Genomic DNA, 24,665 nt, shown 5'->3' with positions numbered 1-24,665 from the left:
AGAGTTTTATCCACATTTAATAAATGAATAAACTAAGGGTCAAAGAAGTTAAGTAACTAGCCCAAAGCAATACAGCTGGTGAGCAGAACCAGGATTTAAACCCCGTGTCTGTGATTTCAGTGACAATGGGACAGTAAAGAAATGATCTCGTCAGGTCAGGGAAGGGAGAGGGGGCTGAGAGCCTGAGTGAGAAAGTGATGGTGGGGGTTTGGAGGCCGGGACTGAGGTGAGGACTTGAGTAATCTGAAGAAATGTGTTGTTGAAGTCATAGGGAAATGGCAGAAAAAGCAAAGGAGGAGAAACATTGAGAAATACCATCATTTTTAGGTGAGAGGAAGTCAAACAGGAATTGGCAGAGGGCTTAGGGGATACAGTAGGCCAGCTTCTCAAATGGCATCCAGTGATCCCCACCTTCTAGTGTTCACACCCTGGTGGGATCCTCTCCCTGTGAGTCTGCATCTAGTGACTTACTTCTAACCAAAAGAATATGGCAAACTTGACAGGATGTCACTTCTGTGACTAGGGTATCAAAACCGGGAACTTCCATCTTACTAGCAGACTTTGTCTTGCTGCTTTCAATGAAACAAGCTGCCATGTTGGAGAGGCCCATGAGCCAAAGAACTAGGAAGCCTCCATGTAAACGCCAGCAGGAAATGAGGCCCTCAGTCCAATGAATGACCTTTGAAAAACTCTTGAAAGTTGCCAACAAATATGTGAATAAACTTGGAAGTAGATTCTATCCCAGTTGAACCTTGACGGAGTCCTTGTAGGAGACCCTGGGCCACACTGATTGCAGCCTGTGAGAGACCTTAAAGTGGGGGACCCAGCCAACTTATACCTGGATTTCTAATCCCCAGAAAATGGAGAATAAATGTGTGTTGTTTTAAACCACTAAGTTTTGGGACACAGTCCATCATCGTTATTCAAGGGTTGCGGACTTGCAAATTCGCCTGCTCACCAACAGTTCTTTGTGACGCCCAAATCAATACTCGGCGCACCTTCACGGTCACTATGAACATGCGCAGGGCAGTGGAAACTTTGAGTTGGTCGATGCACACATTCCCAGATGAGGCGGAGCAAGTCAAGGTTCTGCCTTCTTGTTTCAACTCTCATATTGTACATGGGTCCTTTTCACGGCCCACTGAATGCCATGTTTTCTGGTGGAGGTGGTGGTGGTGGTGGTTTTTTAAATTTCTGTTGGTGGCTTCACTGTTTAAAATGATCTCCAAGCATAGAGCTGAAGTGTTTCTAGTGTTCTAAAGCACACGAAGGCTGTGATGTGCTTTAGGGAGAAAATGCATATATTAGATAAACTTCATTCAGGCATGAGTTATATTCAGGCTGTTGGCTGTGAGTTCGATGTTAATGAACCAACAATATATATTCGATAAGGTGTATTTGAACAGAAACACACATAAAAGGTTATATATTGATCAGTTCATGGATATGATGTGACCAGAGGCTGGCAGGAGCCTAACCCTGTATTTCCTTTGGGAGCAATGGTCCAGTGTTTGCTCATTCAGTGTTCTCAGTGACTTTCTAGGACACAGCTACCGCGAATATTGAGAATCAGCTGTGAGTTGTTATGTAGCAATACAATAGATAGCAAATTCGGGGGAAACGGTAATTCAGTTCACACATCTGAGGAGGAAAAGTGTTTGTGATGTGATCGAGTGTCAGTGATGCAGGTCTGTCACTAGGGGTAGGTCAGAGAGGGAGCAGATAACAGTTATTAATGAGTGGCTGTTATCTAAGTATATTAGGTTATGTATTAAATATCAATAATTTTGCCTGGCTGAAGCGAGTTATTTTGGGTGAATGTGAGTGAAACTCTCTAGGAAATTTGGCTCACAAAGCAATCCCTTCGCTCTGCGTGGTCCCCAGCTGTGTGAGGATTGATGCGTCAAAAGGCACCAGCTTAATTAAAAGCTCCATGACTCCACAGGGTGATGTAACCCAAGGCGGGCTTCTGGCAGCTGCAGCACATGGATGCTGCCAACCCAGGGGAGGCTGTTGTCGGGAATAGCCCCCTGGGGACCCAAAGTGCCCGAACACAGCTTTTCCATAATCTATGGCTGAAACTTCTGGCATCTATGGCTGACAGTTTAAGGGATCGTAGTTTTATTTACTTTTAACTTGAGCCCATAAAAGTTTTTTTGACTTTGTTTTTTATTCAGTCTCCCAGCTTTATGTTGAATTCCCGCTCCTGCCTTTACCCCTTGCACTCACTCTAATGAGTGTGCTAAGTCCTTCAACCTGAATGGGTTTCGTATAATATGTAGTATTGTGTGTGTAGAATTAGCAGTTACAAAAATGGCACTATGCTATAAACAGTGAGTGCTTTCTTACTTTTTCCACTCTACCCTATGATTTAAGGGTTGCCCTGTGAATGTATAGTTTGTCGCTTCTAAGAGCTGTGTAATATACCACAGTGTGCATCTACCATGTCTCGCACGTATTTTCTCCTAGTGCTGACACTCAGCCTGCCTCCAGTTCCCACTACCCCAGGGACGTAAAGGAGCAGAATGAATTCACAGTCCACCTTGTAGCAGCACACCCTTCATTGCCTGTGATTACTCCTCTTGTCTGTCTTCCCTTCATTGGGACAGTAGCCACCAGAACTCATTCCTAGATCATGAGAACACGCAATGTTTCACTTTTTGTACAGCCACTTCTCATTCGGTTACTCCAGTGTTCTCAGAAGCAGATTGGTTTATTAGTTAAAAAAAAAACAACCCACAATGGTAATTCCCAAATGATTTTCCCTGGAGGTTATAAAAGTTTAAAAAAAACACTAAAAATAAAATATTACTTAATGTGTTTTAATTTAAAATAAATAGATGCCATGAAAAAGGCAAGGGAGAGAGAAAGGAGCTGACAAAATCAAGTAACCATGAAACCTGATGAAACTTCCAATGTGAGAAATTGCTCATCCAGAGGGTAAACGCACATTTTGAAAGCTTGTGTCATTGAGGCATAAGAGGCGAAAATAAAAAGAATAAAATTTGGGTAACAAGAAAACCAAAATTTATACTGTCCTCAAGTACCAAGTGCCAACCTACAATGATATCCAGATAAGGCAGCCGCAAAGCGACGCTTGAGAAAGCTTCTCACTGACTCCAAGGAAAGAAAGCCATACCTTGTGGAATCGATTTTTATTTGCCAATTATACAGAGACTATGTATATAGTGTTGCTACATATTTTTATATTAATCCACACTATTTAAGAAGACTTTATTTATTTATTTACCCGAACAAAGTCTAATAGATACTTTACTCTGATAGGTCAATACATGGTAGAAAATCTTTAACTATATAAAAGATTAACTTGTGCACACACGCATGTGTCTAAGGGAGCAACTACTGTGGCATTGTGATTTAGACGAGTGTTGCAGACATAGAACCACAAACGAGATCTTAGTAACACGAAGGCTGAGAGCAGTGACTTCCTCACACATCTTGGAGTATGTCTTAGAAGATAACCCCACCAAACGTTATATGGCTTCAATAGGAACTTCGGGGTTTTCTTCCACACCCAGCTATTGCCCTCACTCCTGGACCGTATCTTCTGGGCAGAATTTTTTTGTTCTTTCTCTTAATCAAGGAGCTAAGCAAAGAGCGGTTGCCACTAGGGAAAAACAATACTTTTGCCCCAATGACCCTTTGGTTCCCTTAACTACCAACCTACAGAAAAAGTGCAAAACAGTTCTCAGAAGTCAGAACCAAAGCAAGAATGTTCAGAATGCAAATCTAGATAGCTAATGATGTAAGTGTTTATATCTGCCTACCTATCTGCTTAGGGATTATTTTTTCAGGATTCTTCTAGGATTCTATTTATTTGGATGGGATTTATCCGGTGGCTTTTCTCCAGCACATGCAATTAAATTAGTTTGTCTTTTTAAGGTAATAAAATAGCAAATGCCTAACTACCAGAATGGTTATACAGCCCATAGAACAGCCCAAATAAAATCGTTGATTGGGAAAGATGCTTGTAATTTCCGTGTAGGAAGGTTAAGCTTCAAACAGAATCCCACCTGAGCAGTCTTCCATGCGAAGGCTGGACAAGTTCAAAGAAAATATGAATGGTGAGCTTGTTGCCTGTCTGACTGAATTTAACAAAAGCCCTCTATCAACAGCTCTATGTCCTCAGGCTTCACCATTAAGCTCAATACTGGATTCTTCATTACTTCCTATGGCTGTGGGGACTGTGTAATTCATCTCCAAAATGGCACACGACCAAGCAACAGGAAGCATCATTAACAGTTATGCCAGGGCAACAGCAGTCAATGGGTGAACAAGCTGGGATATTGGGTCACTGTACTTATGTCCACACTAACATGGGCTTCTGCAGGTGGAGCTGGGCTGTGAGAGAAGGTGTGCTCTAGGGTTTTTCTATTAGACAAACCAGATGTTATGAGGGAGAACACCCAAAAGAACACAGTTCAATGATACTCAGCTGAAAGGGACCAAGAGGGAACACAGATAACTACGGCTGATGGAGGAGAGAGAGCCGGCCTGTGTGTATGAGGCATGTCTGGAAGGCGGGTGGGAGACCAACATGAAGCAAACGAGGTCAGTGAAATGCAGTCACCTGTGCAAAGGTGTCTACTTCAGAGCCTTATGGCACCCAGGGCTCAGAGTATTCTGGAAAGCTCTCCTGGATGTAGTCCCCACCCACTCTCCATTTCATTTTTATTTTTGCTACCTAATTAGTAATAGGTGATAGTGGAGACCAAGAATAGTTCCCAGAGTAAGGTCAGGACCTCAGCCACACCTGTCAACAGCCAAAAACCTTGATAGTAGGCTCCGCTGTGGGTCATGGAAATACCACCTTTTTCCGCAGGCCATGCATTTTTCTGCCAAACTTTATTTTTGAAGACTACATTCGTTTGTAGCCTTGCATGTGCATTCTGTTAGAGAAACGACTCTCTACACAGAAACAGAGGAGTAAGGCAGAGGATGTATGTGCCGGAGCAGAGCTCAGCACCGTTTTTTACGAAGACTGTAATGTTTTCGGCTTTGTAGGCCACATGGTCCATGGCAATTACTCAACTCTGTTGTTATAGTAGGAAAGTGGCCACAGAAAGTTGATAAATAAATTTTTGTGGCTGTGTTTTAGTAAAACTTTACTGATGAATACTGAAAGTTGAATGATTTTCATGTGTCATGATATATTAAAAATTTTTTTTCAACCTAAAGGGAGAAAGCCAATCTTCACCAGAAGGCCAGATGAGAAGAGCTGGGGGCTACATTTGGCTGTAGTTTGTCGTCCCTTATGCTAGAGGCCCACAGATTCAAAGTCACAAAGGGTGTTTTAAAGGGCATATGAAAATCACAAAGGGATATTTTGCAAATGATAGTACATACTCGTATTTAATTTTAAACCTGTGATCGGAGTGTTTTAAAGCAGATTACTTTTATAAGGCATGTGAGAGAGAAATTCAGATAAGTGAATGTTACCAAATAATTAATTTCTAAATAGGTCACCTTATCCTCAAGTCCTTGGCACTTAAAGTAAAGCATCTTGAATTAAGTTTATGATCTGAAGCACAGACAGCTACCAAAAATGTGGACAAAGGTCCACATTCTCAAAATAGAGGTCTTCAACAATTTTTGGAGAAATAATTTTTTAAAAAACTGCTGTATTTTTCTATGTATAATGTGAACATTTTTGCCCAAATTTTTGAGGGAAAAATAAGGATGTGCATTATATGTGAGTAGTACCTGAAATACGTTGTATCTTTTCTTGTGTTTTGTAATTATTTGTCACATAAAATGTCTTGTACCATAATATGTTCAAAATAAATGCTAAGATTCCTATATAATATAAAATGCAAGTATCTATATATAAGTAAATAAAAAATTGAATTAAAAAAATTAAAACAAAAGACTTTTTTCCTGAAAGTTTGGGCCAAAAACATGGTGTGCATTATACATGGCAAAATATGGTAATTCACAGACAACATGATGCCCAATTTGATTACTAAAATAAAATTGCTGTGAACTAGAAAGCCTGGCTTTCCTTTGAGAAGTTAGAGACCATTCATTCCCATGGACAGGAACCAAGTGGGCACTTAGCTGATGATGGTTTAACTTGTGTCTGGCTTATGGCCGCGTTAAGCAAGTTCAGGATTTTAACAGTGGGCTGACATGGGGACAAGTTTTCCAGGGAGAGCTGAGTCCTGTGTATGTTAAACCTACAATGATCATCAAGGAAAAACCCAGCTGATCTATGGAAGCAAATCCACTCATAATTAATAGCAAACTGAAGTTATCTTATTGATCAATATCAGTCTAAGAGACGAAATACCAGTGCACCAAGGGTTCACGAAATATGGAAATGGAAGGTCCTACTTTCTTGCTAAGGTTCAACTAAAATCTTTGAGGCACATAATTGGCAAAATAGGAAAATACACACAACTTCATAAAACATGTTTAGAGTAAACAAATTCCCTTACTGCTTTTCCCCTTAGAAATTTAGAATGGCACCAGGTAGTGCAAAGTGGAAAAAAGTACCAGCAGCCCTGTCTCTTTCAGGTAGATACGTTTCAACAGAACCACGAAGCAGAAAAGCATCCTCTTCATCCAGCCACTGCCGGTTAGGGCTTTTCTTTCAGTTTCAGGTCAATACTTGAAAAAAAAAGAAAGAAAATGAGGAAATGAGTAAGAAACATTCATTAACGACTGGGGGTGGTATATGATTACTTTTTTTCTCTCAAAGGACTTACTGAAAATAAATCATGCAAGTTTCTTATACTAGAAAATTTTGGGGAAACACAGTCCTCCCGTACTCAGCAAGGCTTCCTCTAAATTACAGAATCTGTTTATTTTTACAAAACTGTTTCTGGAAGCATTTTACACCTTTTGAAAAGATCTAAGTAGGCAAAAGACTGTGTTAAGCCTTGTTCCTTAAGTAGATTACTATAAAGAATCTTAGTGCTTTTTGGAAATAAAGGATCTACCAATTTTTAGTACATGACCTTTCCTTGTGGGATGAAAAAATGATCTGCCTGAAGTAATAGCTGATTAGTGCCAAATAGTAAGAAAGTATAAACAATGAAACAACAGTGGCAAAAATAAACAAGCAAAACCCCAAAATTTTCTATTGCCAAAGGATTTGCCTGAAAGGATTTAGCCTACTTTAATGAGATGAATTCTTATAACCTAAGAAGATCTTATTTTTGAGAATGTCTAATGAGTTCCCAAATATCTAGGGAATAATTCTAAAATGTCCTTGGGCCACTTGCGTTTCTCTTTTACTTTTTAGCGAACATATCACAACTTCCTGACGTCTACCAGAGAAGAGAGCTACATTCAGTGAACACTCAGACGAGGCGATGTAGCCAAGAAAAAAGAAAACATGCATTTGTTGAAAGGGCAATTGGGAAGTATCTGCAGATGTCCCTTGGATTTGCTGTCCAGAGGCAGAGTGCAGAGGGTACTCTCCTCATGGAATATGCAGTTGCTGAGCAGTGCTCACTGTTTTAGCTTTGCAAATAAAGCCACTGGTAACCCACACTGCTGGCTCATCTGGTTTACAGTAGTAAAATGTCTTGCCTCGGAAATACCATCAGCAAATCCACCACTTATTAGCTCTGGGGCCTTGGCCAAGTTACCTACCTTCTCTAAGTTTCCGTTTCTGTATCTGTAAAATAGAACAGTCATATCTCTCTCAGAGCTTGCTAAGGATTAAGTGTAAAGTGTTTTCAATTGTATATAGTGAACATAGTAAATGTCTGTTAGTAGTAGTAGTACTAGTAGTAGAGAAGTAGTAGTGGTAGCTTGGTGTCTCGAAATGGGAAATTCATCTGTTGGCTTAATTACTCTGTAATGATCTTGTCTCCTTGGGAGGTTTTCAGACCTTCCAGTATGTTAACTGCCAGGAAAGGTCACGTCATCATGGGTATTAATCTCTTTTTTACGCCCTCAAGGATCTGACTTGTTTTCTTATCTAGAGAGTTTTGCCATATAACTGTCCTCTTTTTATCCATGACCCCTACATCTTTTTATAGTAGTCTTTTAAAAAAACAGGGCCTCCATGTTTTTTCATCCAGATCTTGATTTTGCTTCTAAATAATACTTCCCAGCTGCGGTTATTCCCAGAAGCCTGCAGTGAGTCGGATTTGATGACTGGAATTTTATTCTTTCTTACACAGTGATGGTTCCGCCTCTCTCACAGACCAAGAACATATGTATTAACCCAAAATTTGGGGCCCACTGCGTGTAAAGTGTGGATGTGGGTCAGAATACTTGAAGTCATCTTGGAAAGTTTAAAGTGCACTTCATTTCACCATCTAGACCCCTGATAAAAATCTAAAAAACCCCGCAAAAAACAAACAAAAAACCCCTGCTCCACAATGCCCCCTTGCAAACACCTAATTTTTCATACTGACTTTTTTGGTAAACCTTCTAGGGTTTAATTTATCCTTTCAGCTTTGGGGAAACAAAAAACTGAAACATTGAAACCAATTTCCCCAATTTATAAAAGAAGCAAGAGACAGTCAGAAGGGGATGATTTTTAAGTAAATACAGGAAACCACACTGAAGGTTAACCTTTGAGACAACAGTTTTCTTGTGGAGCTACTGAAGCTGCCAACGCTACTAATTTAAGTCTCCCCAAGTAGAACCACATGCCCTGAATCACACATGCTTTTTGTGTGTGTAAAAACATAAAAAGGCATGTTGCAGGGATGCGTCTGAATAAATTAAATCAAAACTAAAAGTGAGGGAGGAAAGCCCCTAGGGCTACTTTGAGAAATGGTATGCTTTTTAGGAAAAAAAAATGCCCTTTTCATCAGAATTGAAATATGAAAAGCGTATTCCTCACCTTTGGCAAGTGGGCTTGGTATAACAAAGTTACCAGTGAAGACTAGCAACCTTATGGCAATTTTACTACAGGCCACTTTGGCTTGTAACATGTTAAATGAGGTTCCTCACAATGTGTTTGATAATATTGTTTAATAATTAATAAAACTCTGTGTTTTAGGTAGGAAGAGGGGGAAGATGGGCATAACCTTCCCTTCGCTCTCTAGGAAAATGAGAGGCCTCTACAGAGTCGGGACACCTTTCATTTTATCCGTGGCCTGATCGGGCTCCTCGGAAGAGCCTTTGCCCATTCTGCAGTTTAGCCATTCAATACAAGAAGGTGTAAAATGCTTCCATACAGGAATCAGAAGGAAAACAAAGCTCCTTATCCTAATACTGAAGAAAGCCAGATAGCTATCCAGGGCTGGAAATCAGTAGAAAAAATTCTTAGCCATTCTTGCCCCTCATCCCGGATCTCATCGTCTGTACCGGGATCATGTGCCGGGTAAGGCTTGGGCAGGAAAGGTCTGAAGAAAAGGGAAGTACGGAGAATATGTTCTGAGAAGCGGGAAGTAACATCAACAATTTGCAGCATCCATTCCACCCCACCCCACCCCCATGTCCAGCCCTGGAAAAAACCCAAATGAGATGCAGTGCTAGGCTCTCTCCCCAAGCCAAAGGGGTCTACACACAAATGAGGAACAAAACAGACAAGGTAGACAAAGGAGTGGGTAAGCCCGCAGATGTGGCAGCCATGGGCCACACAGCTCATTAACTGTGGGTGCAGGACTCTGCTCTAGGGGGTGCTGCTTTGCTGAGAAAGGAAAGATCTGCCAAAGAACGATGGTGGACTAAGGGACTGAGATACTTTTGCTTTGCAGAATTTCTGCGTGGTAATTTCCTCGAAGCAACTGGCTTCATCTGAAAGAGGTGGGACAAGGGTAACCTTCAGAAAAAATTGTCTGGTTTCAAAGGTCCTCTGACAGCCTTTGTCCTTTGTGCACTTTTCAGTTGGGACCTTTTCTCTGGAGTTTTTGTGCATAAACTTTTTTAAACTCTAAGGTCACCATGGCAACTGCAGAGATATTGCACTGTGATTTTCCAACTTCCCTTGTGACCTCAAAAGAAAGGAGGGAGAGAACAAAATGTGACAATAGCTGATACATTTAAATCTTATGTTCGCCCCTCCTTCTGGATTCCTGGAAAGAAGGGCAGTGTGAAATTATCCACAACTTAAACCAGGTTAGGAGCCCCTAACCTGATGGCCAGGTCCGCTCTGCCAGCACGCTGGTGGCCACAGTTTATTCCCCGACACTGACTTGGCCAATAATACACTCTTTTCTTAGGTGCCTAATTAAGTCCTCTCTAGCCTTTCTTTAGATCAGAGGTTGCACAGCCATTCCAGCCTTCAGACCACCTCCCTCTGATTTCAGAGCTGCCGTCACTGGAACTGCACCCCGCACTCGTATCTCAGCTCTGGGCCATTTTTACAATTGTGAAATGCTGGGCTGGTCAGACAGTCTCCCTATGCTGCTCTTTCCTTGCGTATGGAACGTACCCCAAAGGCTTATCCTGAGAATAAAAATCAGTTAGTATGTGTGATGCTTTTTACAGAGCCTGACGTGTGGTAAGAACTCAATATGTGTTTGATTTCTGTCTCTCACAGATGGGACTAGAAGGACTAGATCTTTTCTCCAGCCTCAACTGCTTCTTGGAATTTTCAAAACAAAAGAATTTTCTCTACTATCCATCCATTAAGTTCAAATGGAAGTCCCAACTTTCACTAATTAAAAGAGATGATGTTAATTCAGAAGGCAGACTTGCATCCCTCTTGCCCTCAAGCTCTGGTATCTGGCCCTAAATTAATTTTCTCCCAATATTTGGATTGGAAAAATAGAATGCCAAGTAAAAACACAGTTGTGTGTAAGGAATTTAGGGGTGACCAGTGAGACAGTGTTAAGCTGGCACAGTTCATTCTAAGTTTCTAATTTCAGGAGCAGAGAACATGAAAGCTGAACATCTGAACAAGGTTTACCCAATCCTCAATACACCTCTTTCTCTCAGAGCCCAGCCACACGATACTGCAGGTAACCACATAGCTGTTATGACGGCGAATTCTTACTCCTTCTCCATAGAAGACAGTTCTGGATCATTGTAAAGGCAGCTAGTTCTGAGTGCATGGAAAAAACAGGAAGCAGTAAACATTTTCTCCCCCGTCACCACATTGTAAGCGCAATAGATTTGGGCATTTTAAACTGTGTGATGCCATCCCATTGCTGAGATTGAACAAACGTACACCTGAACCGATACGAGATTAAGCTGTGATGCTTCTACCATCAGTTTGGAAATACAGTAGTTGCCCATCACTGAGAACGTACAAAGATCCGAAACACCAGCCACCTCCAGTGGGCTCTTCTGTCCTTGTCCTATCTCCTCTGATGTTTTCAATCTGTCTTATTCCAGAAACATACTGCAAATTTATACTTATAACTCAAATAGCATAATGTTTTATACACAAAGAACAATCCTTCTCAAGCAGCCTAATTTTATTTACGTATAAACACAGTTAACTTTCACAAGAATGAGGATTTTCCAAGACAGAAAAAGGAAAAATGCCAGTGTCAGCTTTCCTTGTCACACTTATTACAGAAAAATAGTAGGGCACTGACTCCCGTCTAGCTGAGCTGTGTCCGGTGATACAAGTGAGTCCTTACCGTAACCAGAACTGAATGTGTCCAAAAAGAAAAATGTATCCATATGAAATCATGAAATATAAGTTGTGTTATGGTGTGTGAATGTGTTTATGCTTTTTTTGGTGTAATATTGGTTGCTTTTGGTATTCCATGTTGGTGAGATTCCTCTGTGACCAAACTTCAGATTTGCTTTCTCTTAATTTCTGATTAATACTTTTACTTTTTTCTCCTCTGTTAAGTCTTTTATTGTTGGCAAACAAACACTAGTTAAAGGGTTTCTGCGGTCCTTTTTACATGTGAGAATTCCCTTTGTAACGTGAATAATTTCAGAGGCTTAGATATGTATTTGCACATGAGCTATAGTTATTAACATTAAGGTTTTTGGTTTTTTTTTTAAATGGCAGAAGACTGTCTCTCCCTGAGACGAGCAGAGGGCTTTATCGCCCTGTATCCCCACCTTGTCTCCGAGGGTCTGGTATTTTTATGGAGTATATTTAGCAACTCTAGAGGACGAGGACAGTCAGGCTAGTGTTGACCGTGCACTAGGGAAACCTAGCAAAGCTGGACTGGCATCAAGAAAGGGCCATCTTCCAAACCCAGATTTTCTGCTCTTTGACTCTGCGTACTCCTTCCAAAGGAAACAGCGACTGCCATCCGCTGCACACTGCCACTGCAAAAGCAGCAGATGGATTCTCCACCATTTTCGACATAAGAACGGCTCCTTATATACAATTTAACCTGAAAAGCGTTTGCTTTTCTGTACAAATCTAAAGGTTTAAAGAAAAAAATAAGGCAGACTGAGGAATCACCTTCTGCTAGTCAATTAGAGGTGGTGGTGGTATGTGTATGAGGGGAGAGGGTGAATGTTTGAAAACAAGGGATAAAGCACAGCAACAGATAGAATGATAGGTAGGTTTTGTTCCCCGGCAGAGTATATGTTTGCCTTTGGTCAGAACCAGCGCGAAGCTTTCTAATAAGGGTCATGGGGAAGGTCAGGTGTGTCTATACCTTAATAACAGAAAGAACCTGGACTATCTGGCTTCTACAATCTAACCTCAGATCTGCAGTGATCGTATTTTCTGAACCCCAAATCACCAGATACAGTCTGTCCAAGGACTGGGGGGCTGCTTTAGAGGCTGAAAGAAGATGTAGTTTGTGTGCCCAAATGGTAGGATGCAGAAGCATTTCAATAATCGGTGTGGTCAGCAGAGTAAAATTCTTTCTCCTCACACATTTCCAAATGTGCAAATATGTTTCAATTCCTCATACAGGTAATGTCACCATCAAAAGAAGGAGGGGCAATTGGAGGAGAATTCGGACAGGTGGCTTAGCAACGAAACCCAGAGTCAGAGCACAGACCTCCCTAAGACAAGTAGAATTATTTTTATTCAGCCAGCTATTTTAAGGAGGCGGTTCTCAAAGCATGGTCCTGAGGCCGGCAGCACCAGCGTCAGCGCGAGCTTGTTAGGGATACAGGCGCTCAGGCCTGCTAAATCAGGAGCCTTGCTGGTGAGGGCCAGGACAGGGTGTTGTGACAAGTGCTCCAGGTCACTCTGATGCAGAGTGAAGTTTGAGGACCACCAGTCTACAGCAGCGATCTCAATCTTGTGCACATTCTTCAATTTATGTAGCAGAAATTTCCTGAGTATCTACTCTGTACTGGGCTTGAGCTTGGTGCTTCTTTTAGGAAAGTGATCAAGACTTCTCAGCACCACCTGAGGCCATTTAGAACCTTGGGGGAAGGGGATGCGGGGGTAGGAGAGAGAACAAAATAAAGGGTTTGAGAGGAAAAAAGAGAAAGCTATGCAACGGAACCAAATATGGTAACTGTTCTCTGTGGTAGCTATGCAGGAAGAGTGAAGTACTGAAGGGAAGGAAGGCCTACTGAAGGAGGCAAGACTGCCTGGTGCTAATGAATACCTGTGGCAATGGGGCTTTCTAATGGCTTTGGCCAGAAAATTATTGATGTCGCCTCTCCCCATTTTTGTCTTGAAAACAACTAGCTAATTTCATAAATATGTTATCCTTAAGAAGAAAGAGTCTTAAAGAGAAAGTCGTTGCTGTTTCTCTCTCTGGGAAATCTCCTGACATAATGCAATTTGAATACAGATGAGTGCTGAAGGGTTACAGTTACACCTTCAGCAACTTCTTGTTTGTAACAGTTGAGTTAGAGGTAAGAAGATTTTGTTAGAGTAAAAATTTATATCATTTTAAGTGTTGTTAGTCTAACAGGGTGTCAGTTATCTTAAAGAAAACTAGAAGACAGGAACGTTGTAACAGTAAACTACCCTAGTGGTAAACTTCCTAAAGCAAAAACTTTTCCTTGAATTTTTAACCCAAAAGATCCACCCTATAGGCAAATAATTCTACAGGTTACCTGCAAGAAAAATGGGCTACAGGGGAAAAAATCTAAATGGACTGTTTTCATGAGGAGTTGGCATTTCACCTCTGCAGAAAAACTTCACTAATTAAGATCTTATTTTTTCAGAATTTTTAGCTATTTGCACATGGTCCAGACTGTCTGCTTTTCCGATATCCATTAAAATGGGAACTGGTTATAAAAATTAACAGTGTAAGCAACATTTGAAATGGAGAAAAAGCTCAATTCAGCAAACATTCCAAATAGCACTTTTCTCCATTTAGTATATAGTGTCAGAAAAACTATTTGTAACTTGGAAACTAAAAAAAGGAAATTACTGGATGTTTCAAAGCAGTGCTGAGTTGACTCTCAACTAATGGGCTATTTTACAACCCGGTGGGGCCAGAGGTTAACTTTAGGTTTTTGTTGAGCAGAAGTGCAAATAATTTTTGTCCAGCACATAAGATAACCTAAGGTTGTTTATTGCCCTGCTGAACATTAATCAGTTTTGTTTCTAAACCAACAATCTTATCCTAACATTCCTTTATACATTGCCCATTGACGTCTAGCTTCACAAATGCTCTTTGAACTGATTTAATTACATATTGGTTCCTTCATTAATTAAATAGTTGCATAAAACCACTAGCGTGAATTCATTTTATATTTGCATTAAAGTTATGATTTTGTCTTTTTGAAAATTATATTTTAACCATAGTGAGCAATGACTTTTTTCCTCTTTATCCAAACAGCTCAAAAGCTGTTAGTTAAGCAATATTTCCAGTCACTAAATAAGACACTTAAAAAAATTGGTTTGACAAAAATACTCCAAATTTCCACTTGTCATCATTTCTCTCTGCTGGTGAGGTTCATGCCTCAACATAACATCCAGAGGATTGTTACACAGATATGCTGTGTGTGCACCTGCGATGCGTTCTTTTGCTGTGGTGTGTAAAACTGCATGTACATTTTTAAAAAAATTAAACAACACTAACAAAGGCATTTTTCAAGATAACCAAGATCATGGGGGAAATAGACTATAGTATAATAACTGAAGTTGCATCTATCCTGGGGCAAAGGAGCTTTTAAAGTGCAGCATTATTACCAGGATGCAAAAGTACCACACCAGGCATGCAGGCTCTCCCAACTCATGCCTAAAATGCAAGCCAACATCACACCAGCTGCAGAATGAAAACCAAGTCTTACTTAGCTGCTTCTGATGCTTCCCTCAGTTCTTCATCCAGTCTGCATGAGCAAAAATTATCAGCGTAGAGAACAAAACAAAAAAAAGCAAGCAGAGCGTGAGACAGTCACCCAGCAAAGCAGAGCCAAACATAAGTGGAATGCATGTGTTTTTAAAACTGTCTCTGGAGCACCGAGGGACACTCCTTCAGTGAAACATGGCGTTATTTCCTCCCATTCAGTGTTTACGTGTGTTTACTTTGCCAATTCCTTCATAAAGGTGAATATGAAAGTTGCAAGGAGATCGGAAGCATGCTGGCTGAATAAAGCTGAACACATCCACATCAGTCTGCCGGGTACAGTGAAAGTTAGCTTGCAGCCTGGGCCATGTCAGGGATGTATCTGGTTTAGTAGGTTTCAGTTGCAACGTAGGCTGACCTCAACAGCTTTACACAAAGACAAAGACAGGAATGGTAGACACAAGTAACAGATGCAATGACCTCTTGCTCTGGAAGCATGTTGAGGTCACCCACGAGTAAGACACTGGTGCACACACACAGAGGGTCCAGCGTGAACTGCAGACCAGGGGACTTTACCTCACGCTTCTCTTATAAGATCTCTCTTCATCGTACCTTACGAGGTAAAAAATGGATGCAGTGAGGAAAATGAGCCAACAGATGAAAAACACGACAGGTAAATGATTTAAAGAATAGTCAGAACATGAGAGAAAAAGCCTACCCAAATAATAATCCAATTGCCTTTTGGGAGAAATATTATTTTTATTAGATATAATCAATGATTTGGAATTTCTAATTACAGGCAGCCAGTCCTCATTATTTGCAGATTCTCTTTGCAAATTCCCTTTCTTGCTAAACTTTATTTGTAAACCCCAAATCAATACCTGTGGCATGTTCATGATCACTTGAAGGTATTCACAGAGTGGAAAAAAATTTGAGTCACCTGACATGTGCTTTCCCAGCTGAAGCGGAACAAGGAGAGGCTCTGCCTCCTAGTTTTAACTCTCATACTATGAACAAGCGTCATTTGTGCAATCTATTAAGTGGCATGTTTTATGGCTTTTTTTTTTTGCTCTTTTTGGTATTTTTCCATTTAAAATGGTCCCCAAACACTGATAAAATGCTGCATAGTGATCCTAAGCACACGAAGGATGTGGTGTTCCTTATGGAGAATATGTTTGTTAGATATTCCTTGTTTAGGCACAATTTATGGTGTTGTTGGCCATGAGGTCAATAATAATGAATCAACAATTTATATCAAATAAGTTACTTTTAAACAGAAACACATTAAGCAACATTGTATGTTAACTGGTTGACAAAAATGTTGTGACCAGAGGCTCAAAGGAACCTAACCTTGTATTTCCTTTCGGAACAGCTGTTTAGTATTTGTTATTTGGTTTTTCTACAACATCACTGCCGCAAATGACAAGACTTGACTATCATCATTGACTATAAATCTGATTCCAGATTGGGTGACTTTTTCTTTCACTTAAGCTCTTTGATGACAGGCTCCATCCCAGCAGAATACGGGTGTTGGGATTGGCTGAGATCAGATCCTCTGCACGTTATGCAGTAATCGGAAGGAACTATATCTTGTATCAGTTTGAAAATGGCGTGTCATGGAAATGAGGGCCCGTAACCAAAATGGCAGAAAGGACGACCAGAGAGGGATGACAGAAGACAGGAGATAACATGGATACATGAGGAGGGCATGCAAGGTTATAAATTTCTTCCTCCAGAAGAAAATCTTTCCAAAGAGAACCCTTCCTCCTGAAGTAACTTTTTAATGGGGCCCTTGAAAACTGAAGTGTATGGATGAGTAAAAAGGCCCTGAGCATGTTAAACTTTTCAATTCAACTTTCCCACATGATAGTGAGCCTCTAAAAGCAGTGTGATTATAATAAATAACATTCTGGATTGCCAACTTTGTGCCAGAAGTCTTTCTGGCTGCATTTCATACTTTGTTTTCACCCAGTCCTCAGGACCCTTCGATGGACTGTGCCTTCCTTCTGCAGTATGCTGAGGCTGAAGCTGAGACTCGCAGTTTTACTAAGTTGCCTGAAGTTTCAGAGACACTAAGAGGCAGGCAGGAAGGTTCTCACCTAATGCTAAGCTTCCAAAGCCCATTCTCTTCTCTGCCAACAACCACACCATGGAAGTATTACCACATTTACCTAGAGCAGTGATTTTCAACCTTATTCACATCATGGCACACATAAACTAATTACCAAAATTCTGCAGCACACCAATAAATATATTTTTTGCTGATCTGACAACAAATAGGTATACTTTTGATTCATTCACACCAGACAGCTATTGTTGTGTTGGCTGTTGTCATTTTTTTATTTGACAGTCTAAGGGAAAAGAGGTCGGTGCCCTTGACTAAGTAGGTGTTGCATGTTTTAAAAATTCCCGTGGCATACCAGTTGAAAATTGCTGACCTGGAGTATAGACAATGCTCATTCCCACTTGTAAAGAGAATGTCCTTGTCATCTTGGGCAAATAGAGACAGTATTACAGGAAGTGGGTGCTCTAGGATATTTTTTACTCAAACAGCAGGAGCAGATATTTGAGATGGGGTGCACCTTCTTGAAGCAGCAGACCAGCGCTTTGAGGTGTGCTGGTTGTGGGAACCCTGAGAAGCTGAAGAGGATTAAAGCCACTGCCAGGACCTTATGAACACTCCACCTGACTCAGCTGAGCCAACTGGCCACTCTAAGCTCAGTCAGTGTCCTGGGTCGATGTCTGACATTGGGATGTAGGAAAATCAAATGCATCTACTTCTGAGCTTTGACTTTATTTGGATACATTAACGGAGGCAAAAGAAACCACTAGAAAGGGCATGGGAATCTGGGTGTCAGGCTGATTAGATTGAATTCTAGTTCCATCTTTCCGTGTTCCTACTTACACTTTGTATAAGCAATTTCTCTTTTCTAAGTTATCTTTCTATTCCTGTAAATGATATAAAGACAGCATTTGCATGCCCCACACAGCATAAATAAATACTAAATGAGACTCCTTTCCTTCCAGTTTCTATGCTTTTTTTTTTTTTAAGTGAGGACTCTTTTTTTTTTTTCTGGGGGTGCCCAGATTGGAAGGTCCATTTTCTTATCCATCTTCTGGAGGAAGATGGGGTATTCTTGTGTGTTTTCTTCGAGCTGATGGTGACCTTCCTATCAATTCTATTCAAATAAAAAATTAGTGAATCAGGTACACCAAAAGAAAAACATGATCCATGATGGCTCCTTGCAACAATGAAACAAATGGGAGAGTTGACTCTCCTGTGTCCTGTTTTTAAGTTGCAGCTCCAAGTGGTTGTTTAGCTAAGTTATACTCTTATTTTCGTAGCATAATCCTGCAATCTTCAGCATCAATGCTGAGGCATTACCCTGCGCTGAGTAAGGAAAGCTTGCTAATTTGCCACTTACCACTCAGTGCCACTTAGCACTGAGCCTTAGTTTTCAACTGAAGGGAACTATGAAGAAAAAGGATTCAGAAGAAAACAGAGAGGGCACTAGGGTATTTATTTTTCACTTTTCCTAGGGTCAGGCAAACAAAATAACTTTATATAAGATGATGAAGAAACCCTGATGTGTCTGTGGAGTGGGAGACACAAGCAATGGATGTACTGATTAATGTTGGATTTATGCTTTCTCCAAAATGGCAGGAAAATGCAAAGTGAAAATAAGCAATAATCAATCATTCTAAGAGAAAATTATCTGAAAGAAGATCTAACAGTACAGAACAGTGATCTTGGGTTCTAAGAAAAATATACACAAGTTTGGAGAATATTTAATATTTGTTTTAAACATAAGATAATGCCATTCCCCCACTATTTAAGGAATGAAGTGTGTTCCAATCTCCTTTCCCAAACAAGCAATATTTCTTACAAAATCTTCAAAAGCATCAGGACTTACTTGATGATGCTCTCCGGAATCTGGATGCAATCCATTGGGATCAGTCCACTGAGCTCCGATAAGCTGCTGACATACTTAATTTTACTGCTGAATTTTGAACTAAAAAAAAGAAGAAAAAAAAATACGTGATTAGTTGCTACCTTCATCCCTCTCAAGGCCACTGCCTCTTCTTGAAAATCCTGATTATATTGTATTTAACACCTTGCCCCAATATTCGCACTGAGAAGAAAGGCTACATTATTTGAGCAGTTACTATGTGCCAGAGACTATTTTAAGTGGTTTATATATATTAACTCATTTATTTCTTAGTATAGTCTAGTATGGGAGGTACTGCTATTATTCCCTTTTTAAAAACAAGGAAACCGAGACACAGGGAGTTAAGCGTTTACCATCAGTAAGTGGCACAGCCTGACTTTAAACCTGTGTGGTTTGACTGCAGAGTCCACACTCCTGACCACACATCACATGACCTCCCGTGGTTCCTGCCACTCCGAGTCGTCACTGGTTTCTGGTTTGTTTGCTTTTGTTTGCTTGTTTGTTTTTAACAAATGAAAATCTTATCATTAGTTCTTTCAGAATCTACCAATGTTAATACATTTTAAAAGTATATGTAAACTCATTTTCCTCTTTTTCTTGTTTTAGTTTTATTTTAATATTTGAAAAACTTTTTTGGTAAAGTTTTAGTCTGAGAATTCATTCCAGATGAACCAAAGTTCAAAAACTGTTCTGATGATTGGATTTGGATTACAAACCACTTCCATCTAAATGTTATTTTAGATGTGTTAAACGCATAGAAAATAACCTGGAAGGAGACCACTGAAAATGATAAAGAAAAGTGTCTCCAGCCCTAGCCCAGAGAAATGTGCCTCAGTGGTTGAGCCCCGGCCTACAAACGAAAAAGGTCACGGTTCAGTTCCCAGTCAGGGCATGTGCCAGGGTTGGGGGCCAGGTCCCTTTCTTTCTCCCTCCCTTCCCTTTCTCTAAAAGATAATAAATAAAGTCTTTTAAAAAATGTACCTCTGAGGAAGGGAGTTAGAAACAGAAATTGGTAGTTGTTGAAGGAAGAACTTGGTAGGAACACATTTCTCTATTACTGGTGTGATTGCAAACAGTTTCAAAACATATTATTCCACTTGAGAAGGAACTTGATCAGGCACTGAACTTTCTCAGATGGTTTCAAATGAAAAGGTTCTCCCTGTCTACTGGGATCATGCTGAGCTGTCAGCCAAACGTACTGCCTTTTGTTCTACTGCTGTGCATTCTGGAAGGAAGCTTTTCAAGGTCAAGTCTCTACACATCTATCTTCTAATTTTACTTGCAGTTTTGACCCCGGATCACTGGCTACGTCTTATGAGCAACCTTCCTCCCTATACAGTCACTTCTAGCCCTGCTGATGAGTCTTGGGTGAACATATACTGCCAACAACCTATAAAATAGGCTCCCAATACACTATAGCAGCCTCTCCTTTGGCGTGTATAGTTGGTGTAACTTGTTTCAGAAGGGGGATATTTAAAGAGGGTCTTCCATGATGAAACTGTAGATACAATGTTTAAGTACTTAAAGTGTGTGACCTTTAGAACTAGGCAGCCAATTGGATTTAAAGGCAGAGTTTCATTTATTGGCTATGTTACCTTAGACCTGGGGTGGGCAAACTATCACCCACAGGCCAAAGCCAACTTATTAACTGTTTTTTACAGTTCTTGAACTAAGGATCATTTTTATGTTTTTTAAATGGTTGAAAAATATCAAAACAAGAACATTTTGCGATATAAACATTTTTATAAAATTTAATTTCAGTATTCATAAATCAAGTTTATTGGAACACAGCTATTGTTTACATAGTGTCTGTGGCTGCTTCTGCCCTACACTGGCAGACTGGGTACTTGTGATGGAGACAGCATGGCCCACTCAAATATTTACTACTGGATCCCTTAGTGAGTGGGTTTGCTGGCTCCTGCTCTAGACAATTTATTTGACCTCACTGAACCTCAGGGTTTTTCCCTGTGTAACAAAAATAGTAAATAGCACTTATTTCAGAAGTCTGTCATTAGGATTAAATGAAATAATGCATGTAAGCACTCAATAAATGTAAGTCATTATTATATGTAATTGACCACAACGCTATTTGCTGTTTTATTATTATTGTTGTTGTAATTATGATTATATTGAAACTCCCTTTGATAAACACTGTTGAATTAGAATTGTTTTCAATATTTTTACAGTAACAAATATTTTGTTATTTAGCAAGAAGAAATATTTGTTTTATAAATATAAAAACTGAATTATTAAAAAACATCAATAAATCAATATCAATTCTAATCTTTCTTTTTTATACATTAAACTTTTTACCAGCTGTTTCAGTGTTTATGGATTCCTACTCCTTGTCAAAGTGTTTTCGGCTATCATTAAAATAAATGGCTTTTGTGTACCTTAAATATTTCATGTTATTTTTAAGATAATTTGACATGGCATGGTAAAGAGCTAATCTTGCCAAAGGAAGATTAAATTGAATCGTGCTACTCACTCGCTGGAAGTATAAAATGGGAATGTTGAGTAACTACAAGTGAGCACTGAACAAAAAAAAGGCGGACTCTGGAAGGCACAGTAAAATCTATGTAAAAAAAAAGGGAGGGGCTCGATTTTAACCTCTAATTTTTTTCTCCAGAAGTGAAGTTATCAGAGTTTTTCTTAGGGATTCATTAATACCTTTCAGGCAGAGAATTTTCAGTTTATGTGATCTGTATCCGAATGTTAGGCAAGACTTTATTTTACTATATTTTTAAAGTTCTCTAGAAAATACCTGCTGCCCCTCTCACTGAACTGTTCCAAGTCTGTCTACAGTGTGGCTATCCTACTCTTCTTTGCACTCCCCAAGTGTGAGGTTACGCAGCATCTGGCTCGACAAAATGGTGCATCAATATTCACCGAAGTGAACTCAGTTGACACCAAGAACCCTAATGGGAGATCAAAAAAATGCTGTCTACATGGCTGCCCACACTCTCTACCTAACTGTGGTGGCCTGCGTGGTATTTGTTCACCAAAAATAGAACAATGAAGATAAGACATGGCTTCTGCTTCGTCCTTTGGTTGTCTTTATTTTCTATTGTATTGTCGTGTTACTCTACCTTTTCTATTCTCTATGAAATACCATATATCACTTTAAAAGGTTCGTCTCGTCCTTTTTGTAATGTGGCATGGAAACCCCCACTTCATCTTCTGTATTCACGAGAACCAGCATAGGCATCAGGTTTTATAACAACGGGGGGGAAAGTAGTCATTATGAAATAATACTCACTCTTAATCAGGGACTCTTGCTGGATAGTCCAAAGGTCTTTCCAGAAAAGGCAGAGGCAAATATGTCAAGCACCCTCTTAGTTTATGCATTCTTGTTTATCGATCAATTAATACTTTTTAAAAGTCTACTAGTGATGCTTGTACTTTTCTATAATAATGACCATACCTTATAAAAGGCCGTGTCACTGCCAGGATTGTTCTGATGAACCAGGACGGATGAACAATGATGAACGACTTCAAGTTCTTCCGCAGCCTGTTTTGAAAAAATATTACTCATAACCTATTTTTAGAAGGAGTTAAAACTGAAAGTATATGCTCTAATAAGAATACACAGAAAGAGTTCTAAGCAAGTTATTATTATTAGCTGGGAAAGTATATAATAGTCATAATTAATAAAAAATACTTTTTGATATATAATTTGAAACTTTTATGATTCAAGCTTTATTTTCTCAGAATAAAGGTAAAATAGGATGGTTGTATTCTTGGAGTGGATAAATCTGTAACCATCATGGCATATTTTTGTTTAACAATGCTTTTCATTTTGGTCAGCATTATCTTTACTATTTTAAAAAGGATTTACTCTTCCTAGCAACTTACACAATTATTCTATCGCTGAGCCTTCACATCTTCTTACACATAGTGAAAATAAAAATGGTATATAATGTGGTTGTTTGGCCTTCAGGCTACAATGTTAATGCTCATGATTTCCAGGCACATTGTTAGCACTAATAATGCTACTGCATGAATGTTTAGATCATCAAGTGGACTTTAGTGACAGTAACAGGGTACTTGTGAATGGTTAGGTAAGGAGGCATCATAAACTTGTGTGTTTATGGCACTTTCCCTGTACTTGGCACCAATGTGTTTTGTTCTATTAAAAGCAGTATGAATGGAAGTAAAGGATCTTGAAGAAGGGGCACCCAAAGGCACCATATGGGCTAGTGGTTAATGTGATTCATGGCGAAGGCTGAAATAGGAGCGCAACATCTTCAAACATCACAGCAGCCCCAGTGCACATAAACAGCATCAAGATCACGTGACACCTGAAAAGAGTCATGGATACTGGTTTCCCAGTTCTCATTGCACCTCCATGTGGCAATAACATACACATGGCTTGCAACAGACGTGGTCAGCAGGTCTGAGAGCACGGCACAGCAAAATCTGGGGAGGATTTGCTTTATTCAGATTTGGGGCACCAAGTGACACTTTAATCTGTTATCATTTATTATCTCAACTCTGTGTAATTCAATGTTCCTGAAATGTAATTGCATTTGGTAGATTAACAGAGAGTTTGAAATGGGAATTATTGAGAAAGTAAAAATAGGGATTAAATAAAGGAGCCCACCTACCGTCTGTCAATCATCTGGTAGCATTTCTTCATCCAGCCCAGCCCTGGCATCTTCCGTCTGGGGGTAGCGCCATTCAAGTACACAATCATATAATCTTCAGCTACCATCAGCTCTAAAGTACTTATTACATATCTGATCACAGGAAAGGAGAGGTGTGTTTTCAGCTCCCACATGAAATGCTTCATCTTATCTACACCATAATTACATAGCATTTAAATGACAGGGTGCATGATATTTAAGAATGCTTGTGCATATTACCTCTTCACCTTGAGAAGAATCAGTTACCTGAGATCATTTCTCTGAGAGTGAGTATTGTTCATTTAAAAGTACAATTATCTTTTTTTTTTTAATGCAGGCACACTAAAAAAATGTGTGGGTAGGAAACCTGACTTTCAAAAATGTCAACAATGTTATCACATACTAAGGGCAACTCAGATTAAATAAGGGCAGATACAAATGAAGTCAGGTTACCATCAGTTGACTAAGAACATGTTATCGGGGAACAAATATAACACTTCACCCAGAGGAAATGTTACAGACTTTTCAAATGCAGGCTAAACTGTGTTTGTTTTTTTCTCAATCCATTCTATTGGCACGAGTGACTTTAAAGGCTTCAGTCTCTTGAGTGGTGTTCCCTGACAGAGATTCCATCGACTTGTTACCAAAGGCTTCGAATATTCTCCATCACTTGTTTCCTCTTACCGAAGAGGCTTATCTGCCATACATGCCCACAGACATTAACTCAAAGCACTTTGTCATAAGGATCACTCACAGGAAAAGATTTTCCATGACATAGTGGTAATCCGCCCGACTGCTGTCTGGCAGAAAACAGGCGGCAAACACAATGATGGCATTTAGGCCGTCCCCATAGTATCCTGGGGGACAAACAAAAAGACATTTGTAACCAACTGAAAGCTTTAACAAGATAATATTTAACCGAAAGGATAAATCTGGAGGCCTTGGCAAGTGTATGGCGGTAGCTATGATTGAGCTGTCTTTAAGTGAGTATCATATAGACTATACTCTCATAACTACATACACATGCAATTATC

General features: G+C 39.8%; 1 protein-coding gene across 2 annotated transcripts in view; it reads right to left on the bottom strand.

Moving 5' to 3' along the window:
* Positions 1-2,801: 2,801 nt before the first annotated feature.
* Positions 2,802-24,665, bottom strand: part of PRUNE2 (prune homolog 2 with BCH domain) — a 236,604-nt gene continuing 214,740 nt past the window's right edge. Inside the window, exons 13-20 of one of the 2 annotated variants that reach the window (XM_053923610.2) lie at positions 24,386-24,488; positions 23,614-23,745; positions 22,431-22,517; positions 18,971-19,069; positions 15,633-15,668; positions 15,061-15,099; positions 10,928-10,975; positions 2,802-6,630 (exon numbers count right to left, since the gene is read on the bottom strand). In XM_053923610.2, coding sequence (XP_053779585.1) covers positions 6,600-6,630; positions 10,928-10,975; positions 15,061-15,099; positions 15,633-15,668; positions 18,971-19,069; positions 22,431-22,517; positions 23,614-23,745; positions 24,386-24,488 — 575 coding nt within the window. In that variant the 3' untranslated portion in view covers positions 2,802-6,599. The remainder of the gene's footprint in view (positions 6,631-10,927; positions 10,976-15,060; positions 15,100-15,632; positions 15,669-18,970; positions 19,070-22,430; positions 22,518-23,613; positions 23,746-24,385; positions 24,489-24,665) is intronic. The other variant, XM_053923614.2, reaches the window with a different exon arrangement.

The sequence above is a fragment of the Desmodus rotundus genome, chromosome 1 (assembly GCF_022682495.2).
Source record: "Desmodus rotundus isolate HL8 chromosome 1, HLdesRot8A.1, whole genome shotgun sequence".
In the NCBI taxonomy this organism is placed as follows: Eukaryota; Metazoa; Chordata; class Mammalia; order Chiroptera; family Phyllostomidae; genus Desmodus; species Desmodus rotundus.
The sequence above is the reverse complement of the archived record's forward strand: the minus strand, read 5'-3'. Positions and strand labels throughout refer to the sequence as shown.